This window comes from Narcine bancroftii, chromosome 6 (assembly GCF_036971445.1).
Source record: "Narcine bancroftii isolate sNarBan1 chromosome 6, sNarBan1.hap1, whole genome shotgun sequence".
Classification (NCBI taxonomy): Eukaryota; Metazoa; Chordata; class Chondrichthyes; order Torpediniformes; family Narcinidae; genus Narcine; species Narcine bancroftii.
The window spans coordinates 66,133,637-66,153,558 of NC_091474.1; the positions used below are offsets into that span (position 1 = coordinate 66,133,637).

The window sequence follows — 19,922 nt, forward strand, 5'->3', positions numbered from 1 at the left end:
TGTTTTGTATCTGCTCACGTTGTGCCCTAATCCTCAATATTTAAGGGGGTATTGACTTGAGGTGCAAGATGATTTGAACATAGGACAGAGGTGGGGAGGAAAGAAAGAAACCTCCACTGCATGAGTTCAGGACAAATGAAAGGTTCAAGAGTGAGATCAGAAAGTATTTTTGAAAGCAAAGGATGATGGAAGCCAAGAGCAATTTTTCCTAATGTTGATGAGGTTTTATTGAAAGATGAGCTGTGATAGATTTTTTTATTCACTGAAGTTATCCAAGGCAATGAGGTTGGGTTAAGATTGAAATCTATCTGCACACAGCAAGCGTTCACCCACATGAACTATGAGAGAAAAGTGATTACCTATAGAACAAAACCTTGAGTATCTTTAAACTGTACCAGTGTCTGTCCTTAATCTCACATGGAGTTTTCAACTGCATCAGGAAAGTGATGATGACCTTACAGAGGTGGATAAAATTGTGAGGGGCACCGAATAAGGTGATTGGCCAGTCTTCTCTGAGGACAGTCACTTGAAAAGAGTGCGGTCCCACCACCTGCACAGTGAAGGATCTTATAAAGTGGACAAACATCCCATACCTTCACGGTGATAGCTCTAAGTGTTGTGTTAAGGTATCAGAGGCCACTGAAACTGCTCAGCTCCATGTACGATGCTACATATGGCTGATACAACAATGGCTTTGACTGTGAGATCACATGATGGCCAACTGGAGCAGCTGCCACACAGTCTGGCAGACTCAGGGGTTCGACCCTGACCTCCAGTACAGTGGGTAGTTTGTACCTCCTTCCTCTGACCGTGTGGCTTTCCACCAATTTCTCCCATGTCTCAAAGACGTGTTGATGGATGGGTGAATTGGCTGCTGTAATTTCTCTCCCAGGGTGTCGGTGAATGGGAGAATCTGGAAAGAGTTGATGATAATGTGGGAAGAATAAAATGGAATTTATATTGGATTAGGAAAATTGGCACAAGACAAAGGAGCTGATTGTGGACTTCAGGAGGATGAACTTCAACCATTTGCATTACATATTAATGGATTCATCAAGGAGAGAATGGAGAGCACAACGTTCCTTGGGGTACATGTAAAGGATGACCTATCCTGGACCCACAACACCTCAATATTAGTCAGGAAAATGCAACAGCATCTACAATTTCTAAAGAGGTGGAGGAGGCAAGGCTACTGGCCCCCATCTTGGCAAGCTTTTGCAGGAACACATTTGAGTGTCCTGCCAGGGGGCTTCATTGTGTGGTAAGGTCGCTACAAAGGATTGGACTGGAAGATTATCAAAATGACCAAGAATATCGCTGGGGTCTCCCTTCCCTCTATTGACGACATTTGCTGGGAGCATTGGTTCAATGGGGCTCAAAGAATTTTAGAAGATCCTTTCCATCTGCCACATGGGATCTTTGACCCACTGCCATCAAGCAGAAGGTACAGGAGCATCAAAATCAGAGCTTCCAAGCAGGGGAACACCTTCTTCCTGCAGGTTGTGAGATTAATGAACTGTAACTATATATGTATGTATAGGTGTATATGTACATATCTATAGATAGATATTCATATATATAAATTATATTTTATCTTGATTATCATATACTGTGTGTGTATGTGTATATATATATTTATAATGTACTATGCATTGTGTCTCGAGAAACACAGTTTTGTCAGGCTGTATAGGTACAGGCAGATAATAGTGAACAATTTGTGTGACAGGGTGATTGGTAACTTGCTTGCATGGACTCAGTGAACCAAAAGGCCTCTTGCTCTCCTTTATTTACATCCATGGCTTTTTGGTAACCATCAGACAACCCATTAAGGCTCCCCTTCAGTCTTCTACCCTACCACCTGTACCCATTTATTACCTTTTACCCGTTAGCTTGTGTTCATCCTCCTTCCTGTTCCTCCCTTCCCACCTTTTTTTCGGGCATCTGCCTGATTTTTTGGCATTTCTGTTAGAAGGATTCGGGCCCGAAACATCCCTCTGGATGCTGCATGACCTGCTGAGTTTCTCCAGCACGTTTATGCACTGCAGTGTGGAAGATTGTTGTTGGTTACTATAGGACATAGGCCAGGATGCAGATTCGGGCGGAAAAGTGGTAGATGGAGTTCAATCCAGATAAGTGTGAAGTGATGCATTCTGAAAGGCAGAGTACATTGTTAATGGCAGGATTCTTATCAGTGTGGGCCTTTGGGTCCAAATCTGTAGATCTCTCGAGGTGGCTACGCAGATAAATAGGGTGGTTAAGAAGGCTTATGGTATGTTGGCCTTCATTAGTCATGGGATTGAGTTCAAGAGTCATGAGATAAACTCTGGCTACACCACACCTGGAATATTGTGTTCAGCCTCATTACAGGAAGGATGTGGAAGCTATGAAGAGGGTGCAGAGGAGATTTACCTGGATGTTGCCCAGATTTGAAAATGTGTCTTATGAGGCAAGGTTATCAGAGCTGGGGCTTTTGTCTTTGGAGTGAAGAAGAATGAGAGGAGATTTGATATAAGATCTACAAGATTATGAGAGGCATAGATAGGGTGGACAGCCAGCGCCTATTTCCCAGGACAGGATCAGCAAACACCAGAGGACGTGTACAAAGTGAAGGGAGGGAAGTTTAGGGGAAACATCGGGGTCTTTTTGTGTGAGAGTTGTGGGTGTCTGAAATGCATTGCCAGTGCTGGTGGTGCAGGCTGGAACAAGAGGGACATTTATCAGTCTCTTTGACAGGCACATTGATGCAAGAAAAATAGAGATATATGTGTGGAAGGTTTACTTTGTTGAGAAGGTCGAAGGGTCTGTATTGTGCTGTAATGTTCTGTTCTATAATTCTATGCACTGGACTTCAGCATCTGCAGATTTTCTAGTTTTGGACCCAATGCAGCCAGAGTTTTCAGGTGCTTCACTGTCTTACTGAGCTGCGAAGAGATTAGAAACACATTGCAGTGCACAAACTTGCTGGAAAAACTCTGCAGGCCACGCGACATCTGTTGGAATTAAAGAGTAACCAATATTTCGGGCCTAAGTCCTTCAACAGAGATCAGGAACCTGATGAAGACCTCCGGCCCGAAATGTCAGTGATCCTACACTTCCTATGGATGCTGCGGTACTTGAGTTTCTCCAGCAGTTCTGTGAGCTGCACTCCACCACAGCATCTGCAGACTTTTCTTGTTTAACAGCAACGCATTGCCTTTGGGGAAATGGGGCATAGTTGTGAAGCTGATAAGATGGTGATCCAGTCTGATGGAGGCAAGGGATTTTCTTGGCCGAGGGGTTTGGCTGTCAGCTGCTCTGCCTCTGCTCTAACTGTGCCAGTGCAGCTGGTGGAATTGTCAGAGACTTTCAGGTGTCCCTTCAGTCCAGTTTGCTTGAAATGACTCATTCCACAATCATCCAACTCAAGCACTTGAAAGATATTTACATCAAAATGTGCAGCCAATCCAAATATCATCCCTCCAATTTTCACCCTCCTCTTGCAGTTTGCAAATGATCACTGAGCTTTTAAAACAATCATTAACTCCTTCATCTGCTTTGTATTGAACAATGTCTAAATGTGAATGCTTTATTTAGGGTAAAAAAGTGAGTTACAATGCTAGCATCTGATGTGGGGTTTCTGATGACCAACCCATATTATTCAAGTTGAAGTACTGCTGTAATCTGTAATTCCAGGATTCCTTCTTGTAGGCCCTTTCAGGTGGACCCTCCGCCTTGAGGGCGGCAGCAGGAGCGGATCTTAACCTGTGGACTCACCTTTCAGGTGGCAGCCCTAAAAGGCTACTGCAGCGTTGCCTGGTCCACCTGAAAGGGGCTATTCATAGCCAGTAGCGTCTCGTAGCGCCTCCGGATCTGATGGAGGCAGGGCGACTGGTGCCACAGTGCCACCTGCCATAAATATGCAGCATAGCAATGGCTGTCTTTCCTACCCATAATTCCCTATGCAGGTGGAACCACTCTGTGTTTCTTGCAGCAGTTCCAGCTGCTTGGGGGCTTATGGGTAGGGAAGACCACCATTGTTATGTGCATTTTGAGCTGCAGAGAGTGACCCCGGTACAGGAGCAACCAGCCAGGCTGTGACAGCCTGCACCAGCCGCCCCTGCCTCGATGGCCACCGCTGACCTCCCCAACGGGGCGGGGGGTGGGGCTGTCAGGCAGTGGGAGTTCGGTTGCCATCTGATGGAGTCATCAGCTGTCCCCAGATGCCTCGGTGAAGCCCGGCACCCTGCTGATTATCCCTTCCTGAGAAGGATTGGTGTCGGTGCTTCTGCCACATTCAGGTGAGTATGTCTTTAGCTGCAAGGGGGGAGATTATGTGGCTTTATCACCTGAAAAGGCCTAATGACAGCTATGTAATTCAGATGTCCAGCAATAGTGTTGTCAAATGTGTATCATCCTGTCTGATGATTTAAAACAATATTAGTTATGACTGTCCACTGTTGCCAGTGTGCAAGTAAAGTGAAGGTCCAACTGCGCTGGGTGGGTCACGTCTCCAGAACGGAGGACCATCGCCTTCCCAAGATCGTGTTATATGGCGAGCTCTCCACTGGCCACTGAGACAGAGGTGCACCAAAGAAGAGGTACAAGGACTGCCTAAAGAAATCTCTTGGTACCTGCCACATTGACCACCGCCAGTGGGCTGATGTTATCTCAAACCGTGCATCTTGGTGCCTCACAGTTCGGCGGGCAGCAACTTCCTTTGAAGAAGACCGCAGAGCCCACCTCACTGACAAAAGACAAAGGAGGAAAAACCCAACCCCAACCAACCAATTTTCCCTTGCAACCGCTGCAACCATGTCTGCCTGTCCCGCATCGGACTTGTCAGCCACAAACGAGCCTGCAGCTGACGTGGACATTACCCCTCCATTAATCTTCGTCCGTGAAGCCAAGCCAAAGAAGAGAAGAGCAAGTAAAGTGTAATGGGAACCATACATACCAGTATGCTGGTACACTGTGAAGGGAACCACACAGACTCGTGTGCAGGTTCACTGTGTCTGGAACCACACACTTTTTTTCAAGCTTTAATGTTTATTAACACAGTATGTCAGGTGGAAGAAGACTGCATGCATCAGGTTTAGGCAGCAAGGATCAGTTCTCTTGAATCTGGGTAGCAAGAAAGGAGCTTAAGAGGGGCCTGAGGAGAACAAGAAGGGGACATGAGAAGGCGAGTTGTGTTAAGGAAAACTCCAAGGCATTCTTCATCTATGTGACAGGAGTAAAGGTAGGACCAATTAGAGATAAAGGTGAGAAGATGTGCTGGAGTATTCCTCAATGAATACTTCTCTTCAGTATTCACCAAGGTGGGGGACCTTGATAACAATTAGGACAATATGGGTGGGTGGGATGAATGTTCTTGACTAGAGCATGTTGAGAGAGAGAGAATGTGTTGGAGCAGTTAAAATGCATTAGGATGGATAGCTCTCCGGGGCCTGACAGAATATTGCCCAGGCTTCTCCATGAGGCAAGGGAGGAAATTGCTGAGCCTCTGGCTATGATCTTTGTGTCCTCATTATCCACGGGAATGTTATTGGAGGGTTGAAAATATTGTCCTCTTGTTCAAAAAAGGTAGTAGGGAAAGTCGAGGTAATAATAGACCAGTGAGCAATTTGTTGGAAAGGATTCTTAGATCTATGGGCATGTAGAGAATCATGGTCTGATCAGGGACAGTCAGCATGGCTTTGTGAAGGGTAGATTGTGTCTCACAAGCCTGATAGAGTTCTTTGAGGAGGTGGCCAGATATATTGATGAGGGTAGTGCGGTGGATGTGTTCAGTGTGGATTTTAGTAAGCCATTTGACAAGGTTCAACACGGTAGGCTTATTCAGAAAGTCAGAAGGCATGGGATCCAGGGAAGCTTTGCCATGTGGATTCAGGATTGGCTTGCCTGTAGACAGCAGAGGGTTGCGGTGGACGGAGTACATTTGGATTGGTGGCTGTGTCTAGTGGAGCCCCTTAGGGATCAGTTCTGAGACCTCTGCTTTTCATGACTTGGATGAGGGGGTAGAGGGATTGGGTTAGCAAGTTTGGAGTCAACACAAAGATTGGTGATGTTGTGGTTAGTGTAAAGGATTGTAGAAGATTGCAGAGGGACATTGATAGAATGCAGAGTTGGGCTGAGAAATGACAGATAGAATTTAATCTGGAGAAGTGTGAGATGGTACACTTTAGAAGGACAAACTCCAAAATTAATGGCAGGATTCTTGTTCGTGTGGAAGAGCAGAGGGATCTGGGGGTAGACAGGGTAGTTAAGGAAGCTCTCATAAGTTGAGGGATGGAATTTAAGAGCCACGAGGTAATAATACAGCTGTACAAAACTTTAGTTAGACCACACTTGGAGTACTGTGTCCAGTTCTGGTCGCCTCATTATAGGAAAGATGTGGAAGTGTTGGAAAGGGTGCAGAGGAGATTTACCAGGATGATACCTGGTTTAGAGAGTATGCATTCTGAGCAGAGCAGAGGTTAAAGCAGCTTGGACTTTATTTATTCCTCTTAATAGCTTGTATACGTCTCCTCTCATCCTCTTGGTCTCCAAAAAAGAGTAGAGTGGACAGCCAACACCTCCTTCCCAGGGCACCACTGCTCAATACAAGAGAGCATGGTTTTAAGGTAATGGGTGGGAAGTTCAAGGGAGATATTAGAGGAAGGTTTGTTTAATCCAGATTGGTGCGTGGAATGCACTACCTGGGGTGGTGGTAGTGGTAGTAGTTTATAAATATGGCGCATTTAAAATAATGCATGTTGATCCAAAGCACTGAACATATGATTAGGAATAAATTGGTAGTGGAGGCTGGTACATTGGGGAATTCAAGAGAATGCTAGACAAGCATACAGATGAATTTAAAGTGGAGGGTTATGTGGGAGGTGGGTCTAAAGGCTGCCACAGCATTGTGGGCCGAAGGGTCTGTCCTGTGCTGTACTTTTCTATGTTCTATGTGCATCAAGTTAATCAAACAAATTCAAAACATGAAACCCAAGACAACTATACATCAATCTATATTAAAATTACCATCCCGATTAAGGATGGAGTGGAACCACACACACGTGTGCAGATGCAGTATAAAGGGAACCACACACACCAGCCCATTAGTACAGTGGAACCACACACATCAATGTTATTTAGCTCTTTGAGAGGTCCTTAGGTAAATGGAAGTGTTGCATCCCTGATCTTGCAATATGTAGTGTGAATGGGGATTGTTGATTTTAAAGAGTCATTAACTTTGCACTGGTGGGCTCAGTAAAATTGTAGATGTGTCTGGAAAAATTGATCATGCAGTTTTGAAATGTGCAATGAGAAGTGAACCAACTCTATGTATGTGAACAAGATCAAATTTATTGTGGTGTTATTTGAGGAAGACTGAAAAATGCAGTTAGGGATAGAGTTAATTGGAGTGAAATCACAAAATTGCTGGAGGAACCCACGCAGGTCTCACAGCGTCCATGGGTAAAGATGTATAACCAACATTTTGGGGTGGAGCCCTTTGTCAAGGGTTAATTGTGTCACCTTAACACATTTCAATGGTATATTCACTTTCATTTCACTTTTTTAGGTCTTCATCACAATTTCAATTGTCTGCAGCCATGTCTGAATCTGCCAAATTCAGTCCTTGTGCCAAGAGGGTCTGCCACTATCCTGTGGATGAGGTTCCTGAGTACACCATGCCTTCATTTATTCTCAGGTACCACAGAAATGCATAACGTTAACACGCGGCAGAGAGCCCACACAAAACTTCATATAACGTGGCCAATTATGCTTGTTCTGTACCTTCAGCCGGGCACTCCAGTCCACCGAGTCTGTGACAAATCCCAGAAAGGAAAAATAAAAAAAGAGACAAAAAGGACAAAAGGAACAAGATAACTATCGAATTCACCTATATTCCCTATCTATATCTCACTCCTATTAATCCTCCCGCCCTGGTGACTTCACCGTCCATGTCATCACCATCCCCCTCCTCACCACAGGCTGTGCATTTTGCACCCATCTACCTCTCACACCTCTCCACCCTCACCTCCCAAGCCCCCCTGGACCATTTTCCTTTTTACAAATTCTCCCATCGATGTATTTATGCAACAAACCATTAAATCCACTATTATTACCATCATATTGTGGCGACCTGCGACTTTACTATGATGAACAGGCCCCGCTTGTTACAAGTGATCAGTCGCAGCAAAGATGGTGGCGTGCACCCTTCTCTTGCGCCCCAGAGCGGAAGTCGGCGTGCGCACTTGCGTCGGCGTAGTTCGAGTGTCAGTCTTTTAAGTGTGCACGTGAAGTTTAAATAAGCATTCTGCTGCAAAACTCGAGCCAACAGCCTGCAGCACTGGACTGTTCACCCGATCTCACGCAGCACACTACAATATGGCTATTACTTGCAGTATATTCTTACGTCCAGCAAAACATTACCCATTTGGCACTTATTACAAACCGACAAGTGTTTTACAAACTGTTGGGCCTCTTTGACCTCCGACAGGAACTTTCTCTCGCCGCCCCCCCCCCCCCACCCCCGGCATTACGATTTTCAGAGTTGCCGGGTATCTGAGAAGTCAGTCGTATCCTTTCATGTTGGCCATGAGCTGGAGGGAATAAGGTGATATTCTGCCCAGACATAAGTGTGGCCCTCCTAAAACAGAGAAGAATTCGAGCCAATAAAAAAGATCTGTCTACGTTACTGAAACGTCATTTTTTTCTTGCACAACTGCAACTCTGATTATTTATTTATCTATTCTCTTATACTTGTCTCTTTTTTCGCCCATGCATATTGTGATAACTTGTTATAATTAGTCGGTTTATCTTACATACCTGAATAGCTGCGGCATGTAATATTTTTGTTGCATCTGCTCATTGTACTTGTGTCTGTGACAATAAACTCTCATCACCCAGCCGACACTGGGATTGATATGTGGCTTTGCTTTGGTTAGTTATGTTATCAGTTAAAAGTGAGCTATAAAAAGTTCTGGAGTGGCCCTTGAATTTGTCAGATGAACTGGACGAGACAGTTGCTAGAATGCCAGTTATAAACTTAATCATTTTGATACGGCAACTCACACAGATGCTGCCAGTGGCAGTTTGTCAGCTGTCTCAGAAAAAACATTGCAGTAAAATGACAAAGGAATGTTCGTGGAAACGTGCCGTGGTGGCACCTTGTTTCAGAATAAATGCGGCTTGTAATAGGTGGTGTTCAAATTGACCTGCAGAGGTTCGGTTCAGAAAGGTCTTGTTCATTTTGTGATTGGCAGAGAAGAGGAACCGAAGCAACAGAAAGTGAAGGTGAGATCCTTTCCGTATGGCACCAAGCTGAGGGCCATGGAGGACGAGATTACCAGGCTGAGCAGATCTGTCCATGAACAAACAGATATGTTAGCTCTCAAAAGAATGGTGAGTTTCCTGTTTGACCAATTTGGTAACCTCATTTACCAGCCATGGGCCTGAAATGATTCAATCTCTCTCAACAGGAAGAGGAGAGGACAGCTCTGCAGAGGCATGTCCGTGAAGATACAATATGCCGGGCTCCTGATTTTCTTGTCCGACTGAGGTCCCACACGGTTTGGGAGAACTCCTTTGTGAAGTTGTTCTGTACTGTTCAAGGATTTCCGACACCATTAGTCAGATGGTAAGTTTGACCATGTGCTAATTGAAGCTCCTAACATGCAGTTTTGCGCAGCATTGCCGGTGAGGAACTTCATGGTAGAATGTGACTTTTGAACTGAAAACGTGTTTGCAGTCGACACCAAACAGTTAAATTATTATATGCTGCATTAAAATCAAATTGTAGGGAATTTCAAGCAGGACAGATGTTGCAGTCTATCCTCAGAGCCACACTGCTCCAAAAGCCCCTGGCCATTGCCCTTTTCCGTGACCATTTTCTAGTTAGATTTGCCATAGTAAATATTCTTGAAGGGCCTAAGTTGGCACTACAGATAAATCTCGGGGAGAATCTCCACTGCAGGTTTTCATAAAAGCTCTGCTGCCTGTGTAAGAACGTAGCAACATAAGAAATAGGAGCAGAAGTCAATCATCTGGCCCATGGAGCCTGCTTTGCCAATCAATAAGATCAGAGAACACTACAGCACAGAAAACAGACCATTCAGCCCTTCTAGTCTGTGCCAAAACATCATTCAACTAGTCCCACTGACCTGCACCCATTCCATAACCCTTCAGACCTCTCTCATCCAGGTATCTATCCAATTTATTCTTCAAACTTGAGAGAGTCTGCATTTACCAAGTCAGATGGCAGCTCATTCCACACTTCCACCACTCTCTGAGTGAAGAGTTCCCTCTAATGTTCCCCCCTAAACCTTCCCCCTTTCACCCTAAAGCCACGTTCTCTCATATTTATCTCTCCTAATCTGTGGAAAAAGCCTACTCGTATTTACTCAGTCTATACCCCTCATAATTTTGTAAACCTCTATCAAATCTCTCCTCATTCTTCTACACTTCAAAGAATAAAGTCCTAACCTGTTTAATCTTTCCCTATAAACTCCACTCTTGAAGACCCAGAAACATCTAGTAAATCTTCTCTGCACTTTCTCAATCTTACTGATATCCTTCCTGCAGTTTGGCAACCAGAACTGCAAACAATACTCTAAATTTGGCCTCACCAATGTCTTATACAACCTTACCATAACAGCCAAAAATTCCAAAAATTTTCATTACAACCCTGTCTACCTGTGACACCTCTTTCAGGGAATTGTGTATCTGTATTCCCTGATCCATTTGTTTCTCTGCACTCCTCTGTGTCCTACCTTGGTTTGTCCTTCCAAAATACAACATCTCACACTTGTTAAATTCCATCTGTCATTTTCTGTCCCATTTTTCCAATTGATTAAAGTAGATCCCTCTACAAGCTTCAAAAACCTCCCTCGCTGTCCACAACGCCTCCGATCTCACTGTCATCAGCAAACTTGCTGATCCAATTTACCATATTATTCTCCAGATTATTGATTATAGACAATAAACAACAATGGTCCCAACACCGATCCCTGAGGCACACCATGAATCACAGGCCTCCAGTCTAAGAAACCATCATCCACTACCATTCTCTGTCTTCTCTCATTCAGCCAATTTTGAATCCAGTTTACGACCTCTCCATGGATACCTAGTGTCTGAACCTTAGACAACATCCATAGCCTTTCCTCAATATACTTTCTTGGTAGCCTCCTTGAAAAACTCTAAGATTTGTTAAACACTGCCTACCATGCACAAAGCCATGTTGAGTATCCTTAATCAGCTCTTGGCTGTCCAAATACTTGTATTTCTGATCTCTTAGAATAGCCTCCAATAATTTACCTACAACTGACATCAGGCTCACCAGCCTGTAATTTCTTGGTTTAATGGAACATGAGCTACCCTCCAATCCTCTGGCACTTCATCCATTGCTAAGGACATTTTAAATATATCTGCCAGGGCCCCCGCAATTTCTACACTAGTCTCCCTCAAGGTCCAAGGGAATATCATATCAGGCCTGGGGGATTTATCTACCTTTATTTGCTGTAAGGCAGCAAGTGCCTCTTCCTCCTTGATCTCTATATGTTCCATGTCACTACTGCTTGTTTCCCTTCCTTCCTTATGCACTCTGCCAGTTTCCTGAGAAAACACTGATTAAAAAAAACTGTTTAAGACCCCCCCCCCCCCTCATTAGGCTCCACATGTAGACAACCACTCTGATCTTCCAGGGGATCAATTTTGTCCCTTACTATCCTTTTAATATACTTGTAGGAACCCTTCGGGTTTACTTTCATGTTATCTGCCAAAGCAACCTCATGCTTTCTTTTTGTCTTCCTGACTTCCTTCTTAAGTATTTTTGTACATTTTCTATACTCTTCTAATGTCTAATTAGCTTCTTGTGCATAATTACCCCATTTTTCAAAAATATATCCTTCTGCATCTTAAATACATTTGATGAGGCAGGTTCTACTCTTTGGGAGAAGCAGTCCCTTCTCATTTCTGACTTAAACCTACTCCAGTGAATCGTGTTCTCGTCTCACCTGCCAATGGAAACAACATCTCTGTTTCTATCTTATCTGTTCCTTTCATAATTTTCTGTTTCTGAGATTCCCTCTCATCCTCTAAACTCCAAAGAATACATTCGCAGGCTACTCAATCTCTCCTCAAAGGTTAACCCTATCATTTCTGGCATCTCCACTCACCAACCTGTTGTGAAATTTCTGTTCATCAGCTTTGTTACATTGATGGGTCCCATTTGGCAACAGTTTGATTTTTCTTCCATTGTTATCCTGACCCTCAAATCCATTTATGCCTCTTTCTCATCATTCCCCCTCAGCTCTCTGAGATACCTGCTGTCCTCCATATGAAATATGATTCCATTTCATGGCCTGACATACCATGATCTTGGTCCCAACTGTGGAGTTCTATTCCATGTTCATGATTCTCTCACTGCTTTTTAAATGCTCTGTAAAACTTGCCCCTTTGACGAAGTGTTCATCCCTGTCCTGATGCCTCCTCCTTCAGCTTGCTGTAACTATTTAGTGATAACATTGCTGACATTTTTGCTACTTTCAAACCTGTATTATATCAGATGTTAGAACATAGATATCCTCGATGTTGTGCCAACCCATATTTTCCTTAAGAAAATGTACTAAACCCTCCCTGCCCCATAACCCTCTATTTTTCTTCCATTCATGTTCCTGTTTAACTGTCTCTTAAATGTCCCTAATGTTTCAGCCTCCACCACCATCCCCGGAAAGGCATTCGTGTGTGTGTGTGTGTGTGTGTGTGTGTGTGTGTGTGTGTGTGTGTGTGTGTGTGTGTGTGTGTGTGTGTGTGTGTGTGTGTGTGTGTGTGTGTGTGTGTGTGTGTGTGTGTGTGTGTGTGTGTGTGTGTCTATATATGTGTGTGTGTATCTATATATATATATATATACATATATATAGATACACACACACTTGTATATATATGTATGTATATATATGTATGTATATATACACGTGTATATGTATGTGTGTGTGTATATATATATATATGTATATGTATGTGTGTGTGTGTATATATATATATATGTATATGTATGTGTGTGTGTATGTATGTATATGTGTGTGTATATATACATATATATATCTTTGGCTTGGCTTCGCGGACGAAGATTTATGGAGGGGGTAAAAAGTCCACGTCAGCTGCAGGCTCGTTTGTGGCTGACAAGTCCGATGCGGGACAGGCAGACACGATTGCAGCGGTTGCAGGGGAAAATTGGTGGGTTGGGGTTGGGTGTTGGGTTTTTCCTCCTCTGCCTTTTGTCAGTGAGGTAGGCTCTGCGGTCTTCTTCAAAGGAGGTTGCTGCCCGCCAAACTGTGAGGCGCCAAGATGCACGGTTTGAGGCGATATCAGCCCACTGGCGGTGGTCAATGTGGCAGGCACCAAGAGATTTCTTTAGGCAGTCCTTGTACCTTTTCTTTGGTGCACCTCTGTCACGGTGGCCAGTGGAGAGCTCGCCATATAACACGATCTTGGGAAGGCGATGGTCCTCCATTCTGGAGACGTGACCCATCCAGCGCAGCTGGATCTTCAGCAGCGTGGACTCGATGCTGTCCCTCTGCCATCTCGAGTACTTCGACGTTAGGGATGTAAGCGCTCCAATGGATGTTGAGGATGGAGCGGAGACAACGCTGGTGGAAGCGTTCTAGGAGCCGTAGGTGGTGCCGGTAGAGGACCCATGATTCGGAGCCGAACAGGAGTGTGGGTATGACAACGGCTCTGTATTCGCTTATCTTTGTGAGGTTTTTCAGTTGGTTGTTTTTCCAGACTCTTTTGTGTAGTCTTCCAAAGGCGCTATTTGCCTTGGCGAGTCTGTTGTCTATCTCATTGTCGATCCTTGCATCTGATGAAATGGTGCAGCCGAGATAGGTAAACTGGTTGACCGTTTTGAGTTTTGTGTGCCCGATGGAGATGTGGGGGGGCTGGTAATCATGGTGGGGAGCTGGCTGATGGAGGACCTCAGTTTTCTTCAGGCTGACTTCCAGGCCAAACATTTTGGCAGTTTCCACAAAGCAGGACGTCAAGCGCTGAAGAGCTGGCTCTGAATGGGCAACTAAAGCGGCATCGTCTGCAAAGAGTAGTTCACGGACAAGTTTCTCTTGTGTCTTGGTGTGAGCTTGCAGGCGCCTCAGATTGAAGAGACTGCCATCCGTGCGGTACCGGATGTAAACAGCGTCTTCATTGTTGGGGTCTTTCATGGCTTGGTTCAGCATCATGCTGAAGAAGATTGAAAAGAGTGTTGGTGCCAGAACACAGCCTTGCTTCACGCCATTGTTAATGGAGAAGGGTTCAGAGAGCTCATTGCTGTATCTGACCCGACCTTGTTGGTTTTCGTGCAGTTGGATAATCATGTTGAGGAACTTTGGGGGACATCCGATGCGCTCTAGTATTTGCCAAAGCCCTTTCCTGCTCACGGTGTCGAAGGCTTTGGTGAGGTCAACAAAGGTGATGTAGAGTCCTTTGTTTTGTTCTCTGCATTTTTCTTGGAGCTGTCTGAGGGCAAAGACCATGTCAGTAGTTCCTCTGTTTGCGCGAAAGCCGCACTGTGATTCTGGGAGAATATTCTCGGCGACACTAGGTATTATTCTATTTAGTAGAATCCTAGCGAAGATTTTGCCTGCAATGGAGAGCAACGTGATTCCCCTGTAGTTTGAGCAGTCTGATTTCTCGCCTTTGTTTTTGTACAGGGTGATGATGGTGGCATCACGAAGATCCTGAGGCAGTTTACCTTGGTCCCAACAAAGCTTGAAAAACTCATGCAGTTTGGCATGCAGAGTTTTGCCGCCAGCCTTCCAGACTTCTGGGGGGATTCCATCCATACCTGCTGCTTTGCCACTTTTCAGTTGTTCGATTGCCTTATATGTCTCATCCAGGGTGGGAACCTCATCCAGCTCTAGCCTTAGGGGCTGTTGAGGGAGCTGGAGCAGGGCGGAATCTTGGACTGAGCGGTTGGCACTGAAAAGAGATTGGAAGTGTTCTGACCATCGGTTGAGGATGGAGAGTTATATATATATATATATATATATATATAATCTCCCCTAAACTTCCTTAATTTGTACACTTCCTCCGGTGTTTGCTGATCCTGTAAGCAGGTGCTGCATGTCTAGGCCTCTCATAATCTTGTAGATCTCTAAGTCTCCTCTCATCTTTCTATGGTCCAAAGAGAAAAGTCCCAGCTCTGCGAACTTTGCCTCATAAGACTTATTTTCTAATCCAGACAACATCCTGGTAAATCTCCTCTGCCCCCTCTCCATACCTTCCACATCCTTCCTATAATGAGGTGACCAGAACTGAGCACAATACTCTAAGTGTGGTCTCACCAGAGATTTGTAGAGTTGCAACATGACCTCTCGGCTCTTGAACTCAATCCCCCTATTAATGAAGCCCAGCATCCTGTAGGCCTTTTCAACTATCCCATCTATTAGTGCAGCAACCTTGAGAGATGTATGGATTTGAACCCCAAGGTCCCTCTGTTCCTCCATATTGCTAAGTATCCCACCATTAACCCTGTAAGCCTTCTGGTTTGTCTTTCCAAAATGCATCACCTCACACTTACCCGGATTGAAATCGATCTGCCACTTCTCTGCATCCTGTCTATATCCTCTTGAAACCTTTGTAACCTTCAGCTTCATGCACAACTCATCTAACCTTCATGTCATCTGCAAACCTATTGACCCATCCTTCCACCTCTTCATCTAGGTCATTTATAAAAATCACCAAGAGCAGGGGTCCCAGAATGGATCCTTTCAGTACTCCACAAGTTTCCGACCTCCAGAGAGAATACTTTCCTTCCACTACTACTCTCTGCTTTCTACCAATTTTTCATCCACACAGCCAAGGATCCATGGATCCTGTGCCTTGTGACTTTCTGACCGAGTCTGTCATGGGGGATCTTGTCAAATACCATGCTAAAATCCATGTCGACCACATCTACCACCTTACCCTCATCAATTTCTTTTATTACCTTCTCAAAAACTCTAATTAGGCTCGTGAGGCATGACCTTCCCTTCACATGCTGACTATCCTTGAGTAGACTGTACTTCTCCAAATGCTCATAGATCCTATCCTTAAGAACTTTCACCAATGGTTTGCGTACCACTGATGTAAGACTCACTGGTCTATAATTATATAAACAAGGAGGCTAAATTTGCTATTCTCCAATCCTCTGGCACCTCCCCTGTGGCCAAAGAGGACTCAAAGATTATAGCTTCTCGCTATCTCTTCCTTCACTTCCCACAGCAACCTGGGGTATATCTCATCCAGCTCCTTGGACATCAATCGTAAATGTTTATAAGAAGATCCAACACTTCCTCTTCCTCTTAATCTCAAATTGCCCAGCACATAACCATGTTCTATTCCGACCTCACCCTGACCAAGGTCCTTTTCTCTTGTGAATACTGAAGCAAAGTATTCATTTATGATCTCCTCAACCTTCTCCACTTCCAGGCACGTTACCTCATTTATCCTTTAGTGGCCCCCACCTTCATTCTCATCATCCTTCTGTTCTTCACACATGCATAGAATGCCTTGGGGTTCTCCTTAAATCAACATGCCAAGGCCTTCTCATGCTCTCTTCGAGCTCTCCTAAGTCTTTTCTTATCCTCCTTACCTGGCTACCATATATGAGCCCTTCCTGTTTCCTTAATCTAATATATGGTTCCTTCTTCCTCTTGACTAGCTACCTTACCTGCTGAGACGTGTTGCTTCAGATAAGCTATAATCGGTGACTTTGGAAACTGTGCGCATCCTCCTGAAACCAAAAACCGCATTAAATTGAAGTATTTGACATGCAAGATTTTAAAATATTACTAATCCATTCCTGTGGCCTGTTTATTCCTGCTTCACCTCCAATACTCAAGTAGTAGCACCCTCCTGTAATTCTCTCCACTCAAGAAACCAGATTCGGCCAGCCTTAAACTGAGATTTTCAAGGTTACAAGTTCCAGGTAGTGAAGTTCACTTAATGTGCCCAATTTGCACATCAACGCAAGCTATTTTTAAGTGATGTTAAAGTTAATTAGGTTAACAGCTGGCTAAATATAACTTTAATAGGAATGTAGTATGAGGGCTATCGACTTTGGTAAGTGAGCTTTACAAACCATTTTTCTTCCTATATTCTAATAATACAAAATGAAATTCCAAAGGAAAGAAAGCAAAGAATTGCCTTATGGATCCAGTTAAACAACTCATTTTTTACGATCAATGGTGTGTTGCCATGTTTTGTGTGATTTAGGATGCAGTTGGAAATACTGAAACATGATTTGTGACTTGGGTTTCATCAAAGAATTCTCATTGTCAACCAACACTTTGAATTTTTGTTCTGGGTGTTATAGAGGGGTAGAGTCATTTGAGTTTTGCAGCATGCGGACAGATCCTTTGGCCCAACTCATCCCCACTGGCCAAGCGCCTTACCTGAGCTCATCCCATTTGCTTGTGTTTGGCCCATACCCCTCTAACCCTTTCCTGTCCATATACCTGTCCCAATAGCTTTTAAACATTGTAATTGTACCCACCTGCCATCCCCCCTCTGGCACCTCATTCTATAGACTCTCCACTCTCTGAGAGAATATGGTATTTTAATCTCCTCCCCCCCCCCCACCTTAAATTAGTGCTCTCTAGTTTTACCCTGCGGAAAATACTGTGACTCTGTGGCATCACTAGGGTTGATGTCACCTGATGCGGTAACTCATGGTGTCAACCCTTCTCCCCCCCACCCCCCCCCCCCCGGCAATGGACCCAGTGTACTAGTGTACAGGTGTACAGAGTATAGAAGGAACAGGTGTTTGTTCCTTCTAAGTCTGGAATGGCAGTGGCGGTGGTGGGGGGGTGGCGGCAGCGCCAAGCAGGGCAGGGAAGGATGGCGGCAGCGCCAAGCAGGGCAGGGAAGGATGGCGGCAGCGCCAAGCAGGGCAGGGAAGGATGGCGGCAGCGCCAAGCAGGGCAGGGAAGGATGGCGGCAGCGCCAAGCAGGGCAGGGAAGGATGGCGGCAGCGCCAAGCAGGGCAGGGAAGGATGGCGGCAGCGCCGAGCAGGGCAGGGAAGGATGGCGGCAGCGCCGAGCAGGACAGGGAAGGATGGCGGCAGCGCCGAGCAGGGCAGGGAAGGATGGCGGCAGCGCCGAGCAGGGCAGGGAAGGATGGCGGCAGCGCCGAACAGGGCAGGGAAGGATGGCGGCAGCGCCGAGCAGGGCAGGGAAGGATGGCGGCAGCGCCGAGCAGGGCAGGAGGTGGGGGGTGGACTCTGACTGGAGAGCATTAGAAGGTACAAAAAGTAAATTAGCATCGAGTTTTATCCTTATAGATACATTGATACATGTAAGCTGGACTAAACGACAAAATGTTTTTGAGGTTATAACTAACAACAGGGATATTTTTAGAAAAAATAATAAATTTCTGCTGAAACATGGCACAAAAATTTTATAGACAATAATTTTGGTGTCACCTCCTCTGATGGTGTCACCTGGTGCGGTCCCCCCCAACCCCCACCAGTCACCCCAAGTGACTGTTCATTATCTATGCCCTTCATGAATTTAGAAACCTCTGTTTGGTCCCCACCTCAGTCTCCTATGCTCCAGGGAGAAAAGTCCCAGCTATCCCTTCTCTGCGAATAATTCAATCTTGCCAGTCCTCATAACATTTCTGTGAATCTTTCCCGCATCCTTTCCTGCTCAATGACATCTTTCCTCCAGCTAAGTGACCAGCAGCCTCGTCTCACCAACATGTGGCACAGCTATGATACGACGGCCCTGTTCCAGTACTCCTTTCCCTGATTAATGAAGGCAAGTGTGACAGGCACCTTTGCCACTGCAGGGTCCACCTGATACAGCATGGAAACAGGCCCTTCAGTCCACCCACCTACACCGACCAAATTTTCCCACCCGCCTGTATTGGGCCCATATCCGTCTAAACCCATCCTATCCTTGTATCCCATCAAAGTGTTTCTTCAACATTTGCAAAAGTCCCTGCCTCAATCACTTCCTCCAGCAGCCTGTTCCATACACCCATCACCCTCTGTGTACCCCTCGGGTTTCTGTAACACCTCTCCCCCTCACCCAAATATATGCCCTCTGGTTACCAATTCCCCTACTCTGGGCAAAACGTCTATTCCTCTCAATTCTTGTCCCGAAGCTCAGAACAGACAATGAAAAATGTTACACTGCATCCAATGAAGTTAAGTAGAATAGATTAGTTGAGAAGTTCAATTGCATCATGATGTTTGTTGCAGCATTTTTCAATGCTATGTGGGCCACTCCTGCTGTGGCTCCCCCTTGAACACCTGATGCTTTTTCAGGGTTCGTCACTCACCCGATTACACCATACTTCATTCATAGCATTTTGTGGGGCATTGCAGAAATCTTGTACTGAATTATCCCAGACACACAGATAATTGGCCAATACAATACAAGTCCCACGTCTGAGCTGCAGGACCGTTCTCTGTGTGTACAGCGTAATGACATTCACCTTTTGATTTTTTTTTCAGCCGGCTCCACGTGGCACTGATTTCTGACCCCTGATTGTGTGAAGCCCACATCTTGATCAGCATCTTGCCTGTCAGTGATGTCTCTCCCTTCTTGCCCTCATCCCCAAACATGAAGGAAGCCAATTGGAGTCCTTCTCCAACCTCTGGTCCCCAATTCTTTAGTCATACTCCACTCCCCCCCCCCCCCCACCTCAGATCATCAGAATTGCCATGAACAAGTCACGAAATTCAGGGTTTTGCGGCAACATCGTAGTGCAAGGATTCATATAAACCATGGATTTTTTTTAAAAATGCGCGAAAAGTGAGCCAGGGTCTTTGGTGGTCTGGGTGGTGGGGGTCTTTGAGGATCGAGGCTGCTGTTTTAAGATACGGCCTCTTGTAGATGTCCTCTTTGGAGTGAAGTCTGGTGCCTGTGATGTCATAGACAGAGTGAACAAGCCTCTGGAGTTTATTCTTGTCCTG

General features: G+C 45.2%; 1 protein-coding gene across 8 annotated transcripts in view; it reads left to right on the forward strand.

The window, feature by feature from the left end:
* myom2b (myomesin 2b) overlaps positions 1-19,922 on the forward strand; it is a 163,846-nt gene that overhangs the window by 16,573 nt on the left and 127,351 nt on the right. For 6 of the 8 annotated variants that reach the window (XM_069885214.1, XM_069885211.1, XM_069885212.1 and 3 more), the window contains 3 exons: positions 7,544-7,672; positions 9,231-9,369; positions 9,447-9,604. In XM_069885214.1, coding sequence (XP_069741315.1) covers positions 7,544-7,672; positions 9,231-9,369; positions 9,447-9,604 — 426 coding nt within the window. Of the gene's footprint in view, positions 1-754; positions 1,500-7,543; positions 7,673-9,230; positions 9,370-9,446; positions 9,605-19,922 lie in introns of those variants that run through there. The other 2 variants (XM_069885209.1, XM_069885215.1) reach the window with 2 other exon arrangements.